Here is a 16,268-nt window from a genome sequence, read left to right on the forward strand (position 1 = left end):
GCACATTTCCTGGCCCATTGCAACTACTGCTGCTTAAGACAGTAGAGGTGTCTACCTTAATACTGGAGCCACTACAAATCTCTCTAGGCACTTGAAGAAAATGATTGGACTCTGAGTTTCTCTTTGGATGCTCTGGGTCCACTGATGTTGAGCTTTTTGGATGTGCTTTGGCTTGATGAGAGGTGTCTGGAACAATACCAACCCAGAACAAAAATGCACACAGCTCGAAGAAGGAAAAGTGGGGGTTTTTGTATTGGGTAATGGCTCTTCTTGGAAAAGCAGAGCCAAAATGTTCTATCAGGTCAGCAGCCAAGTCTGGAACGGCTCTCAGGAAATCCTGGCCTCTGCTGTTGGGGTCTAATCTCCTGAGCGCTGTGTAAAAGGTGGTGGGGAGGGTTTAAGATCCTGAGAAACCTAATGAAGAAATTGAAAATACAAGAAAACCACCCCAGTGCCTCCTGCCAGGAAATCCTATTGTGATGCAGCCGTAAAGGATGGGTGGGCAGTACGTTTGGGTGGGCAGGCCGTAAAGGATGGGTGGGCAGTACGTTTGGCTTTTATTGTATTGCCTTGAATGTCTCCTTTTGCAAAGGGTAGCAAGCCATTGTGCTGTGTCGACAGGCAGTGCTACTTCAGGATCCAGACCCTTGGTTACGGCCAAAGCTTTAGCAAAGTAGAAGAGATTATTGCTACTGTTGCCAGCACCATCATCCTGTGGCGTGCGTGTTAGGATGCATTTGATGTTTAGGGAGTTGTGCCTGGTCGCTCCGAGACCTTATGGAAGAAATGCATCCGAACAGCATCTTTCTTTCTCTTTTTCTGCTTTCAGCGCGTGCATTTTGTGTCTGATCCCTGCACCTTGGATATCAATGGAGTCGTTTTTGGCCTGACGTCCACAGACTTCCTTTTCCACATGGGCGCCGAGGAGATCAGCAGGTAGGTGCAGTTGCCACATCCTGGGAAGTGTGAGGGCAAACAGATCTTTGGAAAGTCCTTCCCAGGTTGTGGAGACCACCCATAGGACCCAGCACTCATCGCTGGATAGGAATGCTGAAATTCAATGTAGATACTGGTGGAAGAAATTCATTGTAGCTCAGTGTCAAGCGATGCATCTGGATAGAAATATCCCAAAGTATTTCTGTGCTGTGATGGGCTCTACATTCGCTGTTAGGAAAGAGATCTGGGAGTCGCTGTGGACAGTTCACTAAAAACATCAGCTCAGCAGCTATCAAAAAAGCAAACAAAATGCTAGGGATGATTAAGAAGGGAATCATAAGCCAAACCAAAAGTAATACGATGCTCCTTTATAAATCCATGGAATGTCCTCACCTTGAACCTTTGCTTAGTTCTGGTCCCTACACCTCCAAAAGTATAGAAAAGGTCCAGAAAAGGGCACCACGGATGATTAGCAGTATGGAGAGTCTTCCCTATGAGGAGAGACTAAAGAGGCCAGGCCTGTTCAGTTTAGAAAACAGACACTTGAGGAGTGATGTGACAAGGGTTGAACAAGATGACCTCCTAAGGTCCCTTCCAACCCCAATTTTCTATGATTCTAAAATACTACATGATGAAAGTTAATGTGAAGAGAAAGTCGATAGGGATTTACTATCGACTGTCTCTCACCAGACAAGAACTAGAGGTCACACAATCAAACCAGCAGGTCATTGGTTTAAAACTAACACCAGAAAGTTTTTTCCCCCAGTGTGGAAATTAAGGGTGGAACTTGCTGCCACCAGATGTGGTGCAAGCTGAGAGTGTAGCCAAATTCACCAAGGGATTGGACAAATCCTTGAAGGAAAGGGGCATCAGTAGGTATTGAGCATGGGAGTGAGGGGCACCACCTCTGAGTCGGGACTTTCTAGACCTTAAATGCTGGAGGCTGCAAATGAGAGAGGAATGGAGGAGAGGAAACTGGTCAGACCCAGTCGCTGTCCCTACCAGCATCTGCTTTCTGCCACACACAAGACTGGGCAAGACGGACCTAGAGTCTGGCCCAGTAAATGGCAGTTTTTAGGGGAAACCAACAGGCAGTCACTCTTTACTAGGCTGTAATTTTAATGGAAGCTTGCAAGGAATGTGGCCTCTAGCTTACAGGGATATCGAAGGAGAGAAACCATGGGTAAGATGCCCAGCTGGTAGAAATCTGGGTCAAAAAGAAGCCAAACACCCCATAGAGTAGCGTAGTTGAGATGCATGCGTTTCTGTAGGCAGTAGCACACAAGAGAATGGCCTGACGAGACTTGCCTCCAACTGCCTTTGAGTCCCCCAGATAGAGCGATCAGGGAGCCCTTTTATGCCTGGCTTGGCTGCGGGCAGCTTGGGCACGAGTCCAGGGCAAGGTCAGGATCTCCTGCAAGACGCTGAATCTCCTGCTTTGTGGGTGGCCCCGAGTTGAAAGCAGCCATTTAAATTAAAAAAGAAAAACAGCTCTGCTTAAAGGTGAATTAAATTAACGACTGTTTATCTCGACTGCCAATTAACATAACTACCGTTGTGCTCCCGCTTAATCTCTTTCCTCAGCAGACGATTCAATTAGGGCTGCACTTGGCTGCTGAGTCTTTTTGCAGGCCTTGACACCACTGTAGCTCTTGCTGTTGCTATGAGCGTGTGTAGCTGGAATTGCCTATGGAGGAGCTGAGGCCTGATGTTTTGGGGACTGGACACCTCCTTATGCACCCTAGGAAATGAAGATAATGCCAGTCTCGCAAGGGAGCTGATTGCCTGTGCGGCACAGCCCTTTGGGAAAGGCACGGCTGTGGCCACGTCCTGGGCTTGGAGCACTTGCTTGGACTCTGCCTCAGTCGTTGTCAGGGTTTAACTTCTGCACTGCAGGATAGGAGCAGACACACGAGATATGTGTGATATCTGCTGGCGCGTACTTGCAAGTGGTAGTTCTCTCCCTTGCTAGCACTGGTTGCTTGTCCACACCCAGGCTTCTGTGGGGTTTTCTCCCCCCAGCACACCTCTTTGGGTGCAAGGATGGATCACTATCCAGTGCCCAGCACTGCACAGCCATGACTTCAGTGCACTGCAAACAGTTGTGCACCCATTATTGAAACCTCCAAGTCCTTTTAAGCACATGCCCCTAGTGTTGCCGGTGTGCACATTGCTGGCCCTTACAGCAGGATCCCAGGCTGGTGATGTTGCACTGCGATACAGTTGGCTCTGGGGAGGGAAGGGGTGATTAGCCACAGCGAGACCTTTCTCCTGGGACCCGGTGACTGAACTCCTACATTCCACAGACTTGGGGAAGGAATGTTTTGAAGCCCTTTGCTTCAAAGCTGGATGGTGGGGAGGGCACGTAGCCTCATCAGCTGGGGTTTATGAACGAGCTGAACTCACGGGAATGAGGTGCCAGAGCCCTTGTGCTACGTGGGATTCCTGTTCTCTTGCACAATCCAGTGGTTCTTTATCTCCCCTCTTAGGCTCCTGCGGTGCCGCTTGAGGATGGTGGGTGGGTGGGTGTGCATGATAGGACATGTCGCCTGAGAAGAGATGGAAGCACAGCAGCAAAAGTTCACATCCCCTGAGAGGTGAGCAGAAGCCGGGCTGTGGCGTCATCTTGGCACCTGACTTCGTAGCCCTTCATGCATCAGAACTTTGTACGCTTCCTTGATGGCTTTAGACTCCACCGGTTTAAACTGGTGGGAATCCCATAACTTGCTTTTTTTTGCTCTAGAAATTGCCAAATGTTCCTTCCTTCTGAAGCTCTCTGAGCACATTGCAAGGTCTCCTGGGCTCCCAGGTGGGGAAACTGAGGCATAGAGCAGGGACTTGATGTGCCTGGGATCAGGTAACAGGGCCAGAGAGAGAATCTGTGTCTCTTGACTCTCAGTGGCTTTCAGCTGTGACTTACCTAATAACCCATACATATCTCCACAGCCCACCTTCCTCACGGGCTTCTTGCCAAGCACGCTAGAGAGCTCCCCCATTCCTTCCTCATCCATCCTCACACATCGCTTGCGCCACCTCTGCGGCTCGGCAGTTGAGAGCCCCTGCGCCTGGCCCCTTCATCTCATGCGACCTGAGCTTAACCTGTTCCTCATGAACTGAAGCTGAACCTCGTTACACTTGGCACATGCTCCAGATAAGAGTGCACACCCTGCCTGGGGCACCGCTCTGACTGGAGGGGCTGAAGGATGATTCCTAGAGTCTGAGACTGCCAAGACTTTGCACAGACGCTGAGTGCAAAGGTGCTGAAGGCATTGGCTTATTGGTGCTGTACAGGCTCCTGTCTTGGGGTCTCCTTATGTGCTGTTTCCCTGTCCACCTCATCCTTTCCTTCTGATTGCTCCTTTGCGTACACCCTCCCCTGTTCTCTGGCCACCTGAAGCTAGTCCACATTCGTTGTGGTACTTGTGGCCCTGAGAAAATGCCAAAGCAGATTGGATTAAGCCTTGAACAGATCAGTTCCCGCCCTCATCTTATCTGCTGTGGTCCTCGCTGCAATGGAGACTCCCATCAGTTTTTGTGTTAATCCTGTAGGTCATTAGCTTGCGTTGCTGATACTGGGGAGACTGTATCTCACTGGTGTCCCTTGTTTGTACCTCTGGGTTTATCCTGTTCGCCATCCCCCAGTCTTCATTTGGAAGCTGTTTGTTTTGGGACAGGAGCCGTCTTCATGCTCGCAGGATAAGCGCGTTGAGTCTGCTCTCAGCTGGGAGTAACATCAGAGTAACTCTGCTCTTGGTAATCTATAGTAGAAATCCCTCAGGTGCCTGGGTTTTGGGGAGCAACTGGAAGTAGCCTGTGTTTGCTTGGGAAGGTTTTATTTTAGTTATGGGGGAATGCAGAGTATGCCCTTAACCTTTGCTTCACCCTCCTGCCTTTCAAATACATTTCTTCCAGTATTTTCTCTCCGGGGATTCCCCCCCCCACCCCTTTGCATCACAGCATGTTTCATAGTTTCTAGGGTCGGAAGGGGCCTGAGCAGATCATCTAGTCCGACCCCCTGCCATGGCAGGAAAGAGCACTGGGGTCAAATGACCCCAGCAAGATGTTCATCTAACCTCCTCTTAAACACCCCCAGGGCAGGAGCCTGCACCACTTCTCTTGGAAGCTGGTTCCAGACCCTAGCCGTCCTGACCGTGAAGTCGCGCCTCCTGATATGTAACCTAAACCTACCCTCTGCCAGCTTGTGACCGTTATTCCTGGTCACTCCTGGCGGTGCTCGGGGGAACAGGGACTCCCCCAGTGCCTGCTGGTCCCCCTGACTAGTTTATAACAGGCCCCTAGATCCCCCTCAGCCTTCTCTTGTGGAGGCTGAACAGGTTCAGGTCCCGTCACCTCCCCTCATAGGCCTGCCCTGCTGTCCCCTGATCATACGAGTGGCCTCCTCTGGACCCTCTCCACGCTGTCCACATCCCCCCTGAAGTGCGGGGCCCAGAACTGGACGCAGTCCTCCAGCTGCGGCCTGACCAGTGCTGCATAGAGGGGGAGGATCACCTCCCTGGACCTGCTCGAGATGCATGTTAGGATCTGCTCCTGAGCCATACACCTTTGCACTGCTTAAAGCAGGGACTTCTCGTTTGGCAAGACCCTCCAAAGCGGCTAAGAGCCTTGGAGTCGTAGAATCGCAGAGAAGTTGGGCTGAAGGGACCTTCATAGGCCATTTAGTCCAACCCCTTGTCTGAGGCAGGATCAGCCCTATCCAAACTATCCCATACATATCCAAGTTATGGGCAAAAGTGGTCACGCTAGGAGATAGGATGTCGATCCAAGCGGACCTGGACAAGCTGGAAAGATGCGTGGAGCAGGACTGGACGCAGTTCAATAAGGATAAACGCAGAGTGCTTCATTTGGGGAGAAATAACCAGCAACACGAATAGAGGTTAGGAGGAGATGTCCTGGCCAGCACAGGACTGAAAGGGACCTCAGGGTTATGGCTGATCGCAGGATGGACATGAGCTGCCAGTGAGATGCTGTAGTCAGCAGAGCTAATAGCACGCTGGGACGCATTAGCTGATGTGTCGCAAGCAGTGCTAAGGAAGTGATTCTTCCTCCCTACTCAGCGCTGGTGAGACCCCAGCGAGAGCACTGTGTCCAGTTCTGGGCACCGCACTTTAAAACAGATATGGAGAACCTTGAAAGGATCCAGAGAACGGCCTGGAGGACAAACCTTATGAGGAAAGACTAAGGGATCTGGGACTGTTCAGCCGGGGGAGGAGAGGACTGAGGGGGGACTTGGCCGTCTTTAAGTATGTAAGGGGTGAATATTGGGAGCTGAGAGAGAAACTGTTCACTAAGGTGCCCCAGGGGAGGACAAGGATCAGTGGCCCTAAACTGCTAGAAGCTGGTTTCAGGTTGGATGCAAGGAAGAACTTCTTTACGGTAGGGGTGACCAGAATCTGGACTAGACTTCCCAGGGAGGGGGTGCAGTGCCCAACCTTGGCAGTCTTCAAGAGGAGACTGGACAGACACCTTTCTGGGATCGTTTGATCTCCACAGCATTCCTGCCCAGCGCAGGAGCAGGGGGGTTGGACTTGATGAGCTTTCGAGGTCCCTTCCAGCCCTTAATTTCTATGATTGTGGTTATCTAACCTTTTCGTAAAAGTGCCATTAGCCCTGACACAACACTGGAGATCACGCCCAACCTGCCACAGGGAAAGTCAGGGGGATCACAGCTGCCAACATCCTGCTTCTGTAAAAGGTTGTTAATATACGCTCAAGAGATCCCCGGTAGAAGCTGTTCCTGCCTGTTACAGAGGGAGGCAAAAACCCCTACAGTCCTGTCCCATCTTAGCAGGGGGAAATAAAGGTTAGACTTGTGTTTGTGGCTTGAGGGCGGCTGTTGGCATGTGTCACAATAGCACCTGGAGGCCCCAACAGAGACCAGAGCCCCCTCATGCTGGTGCTGCACAAAGTCGTACGAAGTGGTCTGTGCTCAGGGTGGAGGTGAGGAGCTCGCTGAGGACTGAGATTAGTCTGGGTTTAGTGTTTTAATGCCATCACACCAACTAGACAGTCAAGTCATGCTGAAAGGGGTGAAATGTGTGTGTTTTGTTGGGGGGTTTTTCACCTTCCCTCATGGTCTTTGTAGTTTAATTATCGGCCATTTCTTTCTTTCTTCACAGTTCTTCTGGCGCCTTGGACAGGTTCACACGAATCCTTAAGCATGTCCTGACGCAGAGGAGGTGAGAGCAGACTTTGGGATAGCATTTACCTCGCATGCACAATCTCCGGGTGTGAATCAGTGCCAGGGAGACGCTGCATCTTTGATCCTGTCGTGTAGCACTTTGCCGTGATCACTCAAATTATGGGTTGGAAAACCACCACCCTTTGAACTCAATCAGTGTTTCGCTTTTGCCATTCCTTAGGGAAGCACCCATGTGAGAGCTCTAGGTGTTTGGGTTAGACAGGACCATTACAGTAGTCTAGTCTGGGCTTAATGAAGATGGATGAATCTTGCCCAGTAACTTGTAGAGCAGAGGCTTAGCTTCTAGAAAGGCAGACTTCAGATGCTGAGAACGTCTCCACTAGGTAAATCGGTCCAATTATTTGTTACCCTTGCTGTTGGGAACTTGTGCCTTGTTTCTATCGTGATCTGATCTAGCTTCAGTATCAGGCCTCTGGGCCTTGTCTGATGCAGGGTAATGAAGGATTGGGCCTTAGCTCGTGGCTTTTTGGGGGTGGCTTTTGGCCGACGTAAACCAATCCTGCTGAAAGATTAAGGCAGAAGTCTGCTGGAAGAGAGGGATGGATGATTGTTCCCTGGGCTTACCATGCAGGGATATGGGGAGCCAAGGCTGCCATGCTGAAATGTAATCAGTGCTCTGTCTCAACCTGTGCAGTTATTACCCCCTCTACCCTCCCTCGGACGAGATGAATATTGATTACGAGAACTTCTATAACTATGTGCCTTTGCCCGTTACCCCGGATGTCCTCATTGCCCCATCTGAGCTGAGATACTTTGTTAAGGTATGTGGTGCTGGGATGCTGAAAGGTGCCAAAGAGAACCGGGTATTCATATGGCGCTGAAATTTGAGGGGGCGGGGGCAAACCTTGTTGTCTCGGAGTATATATTGGCCTCTGGCAGGAGGAGGAATCTAAGACAATAGGTTGGGCAGCTGTTCTCTGCTAGGACCACTTCTGTCACTCACTCGCAGCACCACAGACTTGGAAAGAATTTTCCAAAGCACTTAAGAGATTTGGGAACCACGATGCATTTTCAAAGGGTTCCCTGGCTTTTGAGTTCCTTCAGGGAGGGAATTTTGAGCTCCTGAGTTGCTTCAACCCAGATCCTCCAAAGGTATTGCTGCACTTAGTTCAGGTACCTAAATACCTTTGCAGCTCTGGGCCTTGGGGCTTGAGAGTGCTCTGCTCACTCTAGCCCTCCTTTCTGGACTTTCCCGCTGTTTTGAAGGGTGGAAGGGGATTCTGACCTACCCCTTAAGATTTGGACAGTCTTTCTTTTGTTGTTGTTGTTGCCATCCTTAGTGGAAAGAGACTTTTTTGTGGCTTCTCTGCAGAGAAGTGGGGGTTAGTCCCTGCAGCAGGAATCCTAGAGCAGTGGGGCTGGAAGGGACCCCCAGAGGTCACACGTAGTACAACTCCCTGACAAAGGCTGGATCATCCCTATCCAAACCATCCTACACAAATCCATTGTCTCGCCTACTAGTGAAACGACAGTCGACCCTGAAACAACTGCAAGGCATGATGCCTCGACCTGCCACAGGGAAAGCAGCCAGTGTCTTGCTGCTACAGGTGTTGTTAAAATACACTTGAGAGATGCCAGGCGGCGGGCCGGGGCCCCCCCGCTACACAGGAAGGCAAAACCCCCACAGCCTGTATCAGTCTGACTGCTGGGTAAAGTTCCTTCCTGACCCCAGTCCAGCGATAGGTCTGACTTTGAGTTGGGGGGCCAAGACCCTCTAGCCAGGAAGCTCCAGGTTTGTCAGGAGCGTTGGCACAGTCCAGTCACAGTCCCCAGCCGTGGCCGTAGCCAATCCCCAATGGGTCTGAGGAAAGTGGACACCAGCAGTGAAGTCCTTGTGGACATCTCGCTGCTGAAATAAACCTCCAGCAGGTACGAAAAGCTCCGCAGGATCCCAGAGGATTCGGACCTGGAGAGGGAATCTCCAGGCTTGACCCCGTCATGATTACAAATACCGGAGAGTCTTTGGCACAAATTGGGACGTAAACCAATCCCAAACCTCTGCTCGGGGCACGTCGTGTCGTCACAGACATGGTAAGACCAGAGTATGTATAGGACCCCTCCTGTCTGCAGCCGCTGTGTTTCTGAAGGAGCTGCCTCGGGCTCGCGGTCGCTGCAGGGCTGAGACATAGAAGATATTCTCGGAGCGCGGCTGCCGGTGGAGGCCTCCAGAGTTGGGCGACGGCAGAGAGCAGCAAATACGACTTGGAGTCAGGAGGTCACAGGATGCGGCCTTGCTCAGCTTGTTGTAGCGCTCTGGTTCCTGGCCCCTGACTAGCAACATGACCTCGACTTCAGCCTTCTCTCTGCATTTCTCCTCCCATCTTTTTTCTGTGCTGTCCCTTGAGATCCTTTGCTCCATAGCAGTCTAGGGCAAGGTGCTTAGCTGAACCAGCTTCTTGTGTGAGTGCCTACCACAGCGGGTCGCTTGCGTGTGGAGTTCCCATCAGTGCAAGCTGCTATGTGCAGGTCAGACTGAAGTCTGTCCTGGGCGGCTTAAATAGCGAGGATGCTGCCTGGAGGAGTGGGCTGGATTCGACGACACTATGAGGTCCCTTCCAGGGAGAGTTTTGTGGTGCTTGGCGGGGTGGGGGGGATTGATCTCACTGCAGGTCCTGCTACATGTTCAAATTAAAGCTGGATAGAAACCAGCTGTAAAGTTGTTAACACACTTTCAAGCACTAACTTCATAGCTGGATGCTTTTATAGCTGGATAAGTGTTTTTATGGCATGATAATTACTTGTTACGTGTGGCCGGTCTAAATGTATTGCGTGGTCGGCCAGTTCATTGCATGATAAATATAACGTGGCAGCGGCCTATGTGTTCGTGCAGCCCCTGGCCACACTTAGGTGTGGGCTTCTCATTGATACGACAGTAGCACCTTCAAAAAGTGGAAACCATTTCACCAATGCCCACTCAACACTGTGCATCCCCTCTCCGCGGTGGTCCGTGTAACACGTGCTTTCTCTCCACAGGACGTCCTCGGCTGCGTCTGTATGAACCCAGGCCGGCTCACAAAAGGCCAGGTGGGGGGGACCTACGGTCGTCTGTATGTTCGGAGGCAGGATGCAGAGGAAGAGCGGAGGAGCCCCTGCTTTGCAGCCCAAGTTGTCAAAATCTAAGCGGCCTCTGCTTCCGTGTCCTTAAAACTGGCCCTGCCTGTGGATTCAGGACAGGGGTGTCTCTTCAGCACAGTTGGTTCCCAGCAGGGGTTCAAGCCTCCCCCCAGCACTGCCGCTTCCAGGAGCCTTGAGCTTAGATTTCCGCTTTTGGTAGCGTATCAGATGTTGCGATGGAGTCTCTGAAGGCTGGGAAACGTGCCAGGAGCCTTTGGGTCACATCAGCTTTGTGCCTGTTGACACTTACCAAGTGGGGAGCCCTCAGCCCTTCTGCATGGACTGCTCTTGAAATGCATGGAGGGGGTTTTTGTTAAAACAAACAAACCAAAAATACCAACAACAAAAATTTGTCTCTAATTTCGTTTTTTTTTCCCCAGCCTGTTTCTTGTTTTTGTCAGTATGCCCTGGAAGCTGTGCTCAGAGGGAGCTGGGCTGTCTACTGTATTCACCTGAATTCAAGATGACCTCCCCAGTAATTAGATTCTATCTATGAAAAATTTATAAATTGGTATTAATTTTCCAGGTATACAATCTAATTATTGGAGAATTGTCTTTAAATGTGTCCTGTCCTACAGCAGGGAAAGTAGTGGCTGGAGGAGTCAAGTGGCCCCTTGCCCTCTGCCCCCCACCTCCCCTTGCAGCTTTCCTGCACCTCGTCTCTCATCTCCCCAGTCTCTGCCCCTCTATGCGCCCCTCACCGTCGGGTGCTGCCTGGACTCTGGTCCCTCTCGGAGCACAGCACGTGGAAGCGCTGCCCCAGCCAGCCATGCAGCAGTGTCAGCACCGCTGACTGGCCGCACAGGAGACAGTTTTCATGTCCTCTGTGCCCGGGAGGGAATCGCATCTGAGCTGCGGACAAGCTGTGCCTGCCCGTAAGGGGCGGCGGGAGCAGAGGCTGCAGAGCACTCGTCAGCCACCTACTCGCCCTGCCCACACGCACACTTTGCACACGAATCTAAGATGAGGGCCTGGTGCAGTGGGGGAACAGACCTCATCTTAGATTTGAGTCGATACAGTCTTTGCAATTCCTGTGTAATCTATTTCCAGTCCCTGCTCAGCAATACCAAATCATTTGTCCTTCTTCACAACCACAGTGTGCAGTTTTATGTCCCTCACTCTGTCTCCCCATTCTCTGTACTGCGAGAGAATAGAGATGCAAGGGAGAGATCAAGCAACATGCCCAAGGTCACGCCACATCAGTGGCAGAGCCCCGTCTAAAACCAAGTTGTCTTATGCACTGGGCAGTTCCCTTCTCATCACACAGCCCTGCCTCAGGCTACGGCTATTCGCTGATTCCCCACCCGCCCTCCCCCTAGAAAGTAACCAGGGGATCTCTTTCCAGGATTATAAAATTGCGACGTATGAAACTGCTCCCAGCTGAGCTGAGAAGAGAAACTGCTTTTTGTACTGAAGGCAGGGCCAGTTCTGCCTATAAGCCTATGTCTGAACAGGGCATTGAACTAGGTGACTCTTTTCCCAGCCCCGTTATTTTGGGGGGTTTTAATGACCCCTGTTGGGTCCTTCCTCTTTAATGCAGCCATGTTAGGCTTGGAAAGGCCTGAGATGCATGCTCAAACAGTCTCTGGCTTACAGCAGGCTTGAAAAGCTTTTTTGCTTTTTTTCTTGCTCCCTCTGTGCAGTTATGGGCTATGGGGGCTGCAGCTCTGATCTTTGCAGTGGTTGGTTTGTGTCGAGTCGGATGGCTGTAAGTTCTGAGGTCAGGAGAGGGCACGAGGTTAGTAAACTGCAATAAAGTGCCATGTGATCTGTATTCTTGATGGTGCCTTTCAGCGGGGCACTCATCTCTCTCTCCCTGGGCTGGGGCTGCTAGGGTTTCACTGGGTGTCCTAGGAGCTGGTGGCAAAAGCAAGATCTGCAAAGCTTCTGTCCAGCCTCTGGTTTTTAATAGTAATGCAGCAGCTCAGCTACAAGCACTGGCTGTCATTGGAGCCTTGTTGGGGTTTTCAAGCCCACCAGGAGATGTATAATCCCTGACTCAGAGTTTTTACAGCCTTTATAGTAATCCTTCCCTTGTCTTGGCTGTTTCCAGTGTATTCATGGGGAAACTGAGGCAGAGCACTGGGAACTGGCCATGGCCACGCCATCCATGGGGAAACAGGAACAGAGCATTGTCAATTGGCCAAGGCCACGGTGGGCCTTTGTAGCACGGTAGGGACCCGTCGCATGAGATCCATCCCAGGCCGTTACCCGTGCAGGTCCGCTGGCTGTAATCCTTGTTTCGGTCTCTTCCTTGGCAACTTGGTCTGGCGGCTCTGAGGAGCCTTCGGCTGGGGGACGCCGACGCTCCTGGCTGACCCGGGCCACGGGCTTGGGGCGGAGGCGAGCCAGGCTCCGCTCCTGCCCGACCCGCGTGTTCCACGCTGCTCCTAAGCGCTGTCCGGCCGCTGTCGGTTGCACGTTCCTCGCACGTCGTGCTTGCTTGGCAGGCCTCGGAGGAGGCCAGGCGTGGCGATACAGCTCTTAATTGGGTGCTCGTTTGCATGTGAAGCAAGAAGAGCTCCTGTCCTCCGAAAGCAGGGCCGGCGCTCCCTGCCAGCTCGACTGCTCCTGCTCTCTTGCATCGCGTGCCGGCGGTTTTGCTAACTGGGCATAAAGTTTTGTCCCAGTCCCTTTTCTTCTTTCGCTTGGGAAGCCTTACAAGTCTTTGCACTGAGAAGTCTTGTTGCCCGGATACTGTTCAAATCCCGTTGGTGGAGACTGGGGGGAGACTTTTCAAGTTCAAACAGGAGGAGTGAACCCAAGTCGGGATCGCATCTCAAGAAGCCAGCTGAGCCTGAGCTGGGAAACTTCCACGTGCTCCTCCTTGGGGATCCTAGCGAAGCAGGGCTGGGCGGGAGTGGGGCTCAGGGTAGTCTGGGTCTTGCCCCCGTGCAGAGGGGTGGGACTAGATCGGCGACTGATGCGTTGGGCTCAAGGCGCCTCTTGGAGGTGGCCAGCTCTTCGCCCCTACTTGTTTCTAGACTAGAGAAAAATTAATAGCGCAATTCTTCCGTGGCGAGGAGCTCGGTGAGCCCGCAGCTGGGCAGGCTGCTTTTGCCACTCCCAGTTCCCGTTTGAAACTTCAGGTAGGCCTCATGACGCGTGTGGAGGCGTCTGCACCCCACAGCTCCCTTCAGAGGTTCTCACGGCACCCCGATCGAGAGCCACTGCTAGACCGGGGTGCTCACCCCCGACCCGCGGATCCCAACCCTGGGAGCTACATCTAGCACGGGGTCCCAAGCTGGGGCTACGTGGTCCGAGTGTGGGTGTGCGGGCTCAATCCTGGGTCCTGGCACCTGATCCAGCCTCGCACCGCTCGTTTGGCCCGCAGAGTTCAAAGGTGATCGCTGCAGGACTAGATCAGATGAGATGCGTTCAACCCTGCACTTCTGTCTGGGGTGCAGGCGCGTGACGCGCTTGCTCCAGCGTGAACGGACGATGCTCCACGGTGAAAGTGGAGCAGGCGCGCGGGACAGCCTGAGGCCGGGGTGGATCGCTCCGCTCCGAAGAGCGGCTGCTCCCCAGTTACCCTGGTGTCCTGGGCCTGTGTCTGCTCCCGTAGTCGCTTTTAGCTGGGAGTAGCCATCTACTCAAGCCAGGTGCCTGCTGTGCACAGCCAGCTTGGGGAGAGCCGCTCGCTCCTTATGGAGTTAAATCTGGGGCAGATTACCCTGGAGTAACTCTGCTGTGGGTCCACACCTGATGACGATGCTACACCCAGAGGAAGGGAGGGGCCATCACCAGGGAGGACTGTACCCCGGGTGCTCGGGGCTGCAGGGGGGGCCGTCAGGAAGGCCAAGGTGGAGATGGGACTGGGACTAGCGGCTCAGATCAAGGACAACAAGAAGCCCTTTTTTAAATACCTAGGGGGTGAAAAGAAGGTACTAAGTAACGTGGGGCCCCTGGAGGACACGCTAGGAGATCTGGTGGTCTCACCAGATGACAAAGCTAACCGCTTTAACAATTTCTTTGCCTCCGTTTTTCTGAGGAGGAGCCAGGACATCCCCCCCACCGGGACCCGTGATGGTCCCCAGGGAGGCGCAAGTCAGCTGGTCCTGACGATCTCCACCCCGAGCGCTTGCAGCTGTATGAGCGCTTGTGGTGCCCCGGCGTGGTGCTGGAGGACTGGAAGAGGGCCAACGTGGTTCCCATTTTCAAAAACTGGAGGAAGGAGGACCCGGGAACTATAGGCCAGTCAGTCTTACCTCGGTCCTGGGGAAGCTCTTTGAGAAAATTATCCAGGAGCACACCTGCGAGGGCCCAGCACGGGGAGATCATGCTTAGGGGCAACCAACGTGGGTCCATTCGAGGCAGGTCCTGTCAGACCAGCCTGGCGGCCTCTACGACCAGGTCACAAAATCCTTGGACACAGGTGTCGCGGTGGACATCGTCTTTCTGGACTTTCGGCCAGCCTTCGACACTGTCTCTCACCCCGTTCTCATCAAGAAACTGGGGGCTGTGGTGTCGACACCCACAGTCAGACGTGTCGCCAACTGGCGGGAGGGCCGCACCCCGAGAGCGGTGGTGGAGGGGTCACGTTCGACCTGGCGGGACGTGGGCAGTGGGGTCCCCCAGGGCTCGGTCCTCGGGCCCGCACTGCTCAACATCTTCATCAGCGACTTGGACGAGGGGGTAAAAAGCACCCTGTGCAAATTTGCTGATGACGCTAAGATGTGGAGGGATGTGGGCACACTAGACAGGAGGGACAGGCTGCAATTGGACCTGGGCAGGTTACAGGGGTGGACGGACGAGAATAGGATGGGATTCAACACAGACAAGTGCAAGGTGCTGCACCTGGGGAGGAAGAACCGGCACCGTACCTACAGGCTGAGAACTCCCTTCTCATCAGGGCAGAGGCAGAAAAGGATCTTGAAGTCGTCATTGATGCCAAGGTGAACATGGGCGGCAGTGTGGGGACGCGGTCAGGAAGGCCAACCGCACCTTGTCCTGCATCCACAGATGCATCTCGAGCAGGTCCAGGGAGGTGATCCTCCCCCTCTATGCGGCACTGGTCAGGCCGCGGCTGGAGTACTGCGTCCAGTTCTGGGCGCCACACTTCAGGGGGGGGTGTGGGCAGCATGGAGAGGGTCCAGAGGAGGCCACTCGCATGACCGGGGGCAGCAGGGCAGGCCCTCTGAGGAGAGGCTACGGGACCTGAACCTGTTCAGCCTCCACAAGAGAAGGCTGAGGGGGGCCTGGTGACTGTCTATAAACTGGCCAAGGGAGACCAGCAGCCACTGGGGGAGTCCCTCTTCCCCCGAGCACCACTGGGAGTAACAAGGAATAGCGGCCATAAGTTGACTGAGGTAGATTCAGACTAGACACCAGGAGGCGCGACTTCGCGGTCAGGGCGGCTAGGGTCTGGGACCGACTTCCAAGAGAAGTGGTGCTGGCCCCTACCCCGGGGGTGTTTAAGAGGAGGTTGGATGAACATCTTGCTGGGGTCGTTTGACCCCCGCACTCTTTCCTGCCGTGGCAGGGGTCGGACTTGATGAGCTGCTCAGGTCCCTTCCGACCCTACCCACTGAAACTCTGAGCTTCTCCACCGTTAGGGGCGGGAGGAGGCAGTGGGATAGATGCACACGGCCGCGGGCTCCCCGTCACGGGAGACGTTCAAGAAGACGTTGGACAACCACCGGTTGGGGTGATCTAGATGCAGCCTTGCCTGTGCTCTGCTTTGGGGATTTCCCAGGCGTCTGGGCTTTGCCGGTTGGTGTGCGGGCGTGGGGGGAGTCCTGCCCCCCCAGCTGTGTGTCAGGATGTTTTATTCAAGCCTTCCTCAGAAGCGCTGGGTGCTGCTGCAGCCCAGGCTGGGGGTGGCGACCGGGCTGTGGCGATGCTCCTGCTGGGACGTAAGGCTGAAGAGGGTCTTGCCCCTCTGCTCAGGGCCAGACGGGTGCTGCGCTGGGGTCGGGAAGGGATTTTACCCCGTGGTCAGATTGGTACAGACTGGGTGGGGGGGAGGTTTGCCTTCCTCTGTAGCAAGGGCACGGCC

The 16,268-nt window shown here is 53.5% G+C and overlaps 1 protein-coding gene across 1 annotated transcript in view; it reads left to right on the forward strand.

Moving 5' to 3' along the window:
- The window catches only part of POLA2 (DNA polymerase alpha 2, accessory subunit), a 44,662-nt gene extending 33,960 nt beyond the window's left edge, over nt 1–10,702 (forward strand). The window contains exons 15-18 of the mRNA XM_090054955.1: nt 830–936; nt 7,074–7,133; nt 7,791–7,917; nt 10,130–10,702. Of these exons, the coding sequence (XP_089911081.1) occupies nt 830–936; nt 7,074–7,133; nt 7,791–7,917; nt 10,130–10,276 (441 nt within the window). The 3' untranslated portion in view covers nt 10,277–10,702. The remainder of the gene's footprint in view (nt 1–829; nt 937–7,073; nt 7,134–7,790; nt 7,918–10,129) is intronic.
- Nucleotides 10,703–16,268: the final 5,566 nt, after the last annotated feature.

This window comes from Crocodylus siamensis, chromosome 6 (assembly GCF_052110815.1).
Source record: "Crocodylus siamensis isolate JL-2025a chromosome 6, ASM5211081v1, whole genome shotgun sequence".
In the NCBI taxonomy this organism is placed as follows: Eukaryota; Metazoa; Chordata; order Crocodylia; family Crocodylidae; genus Crocodylus; species Crocodylus siamensis.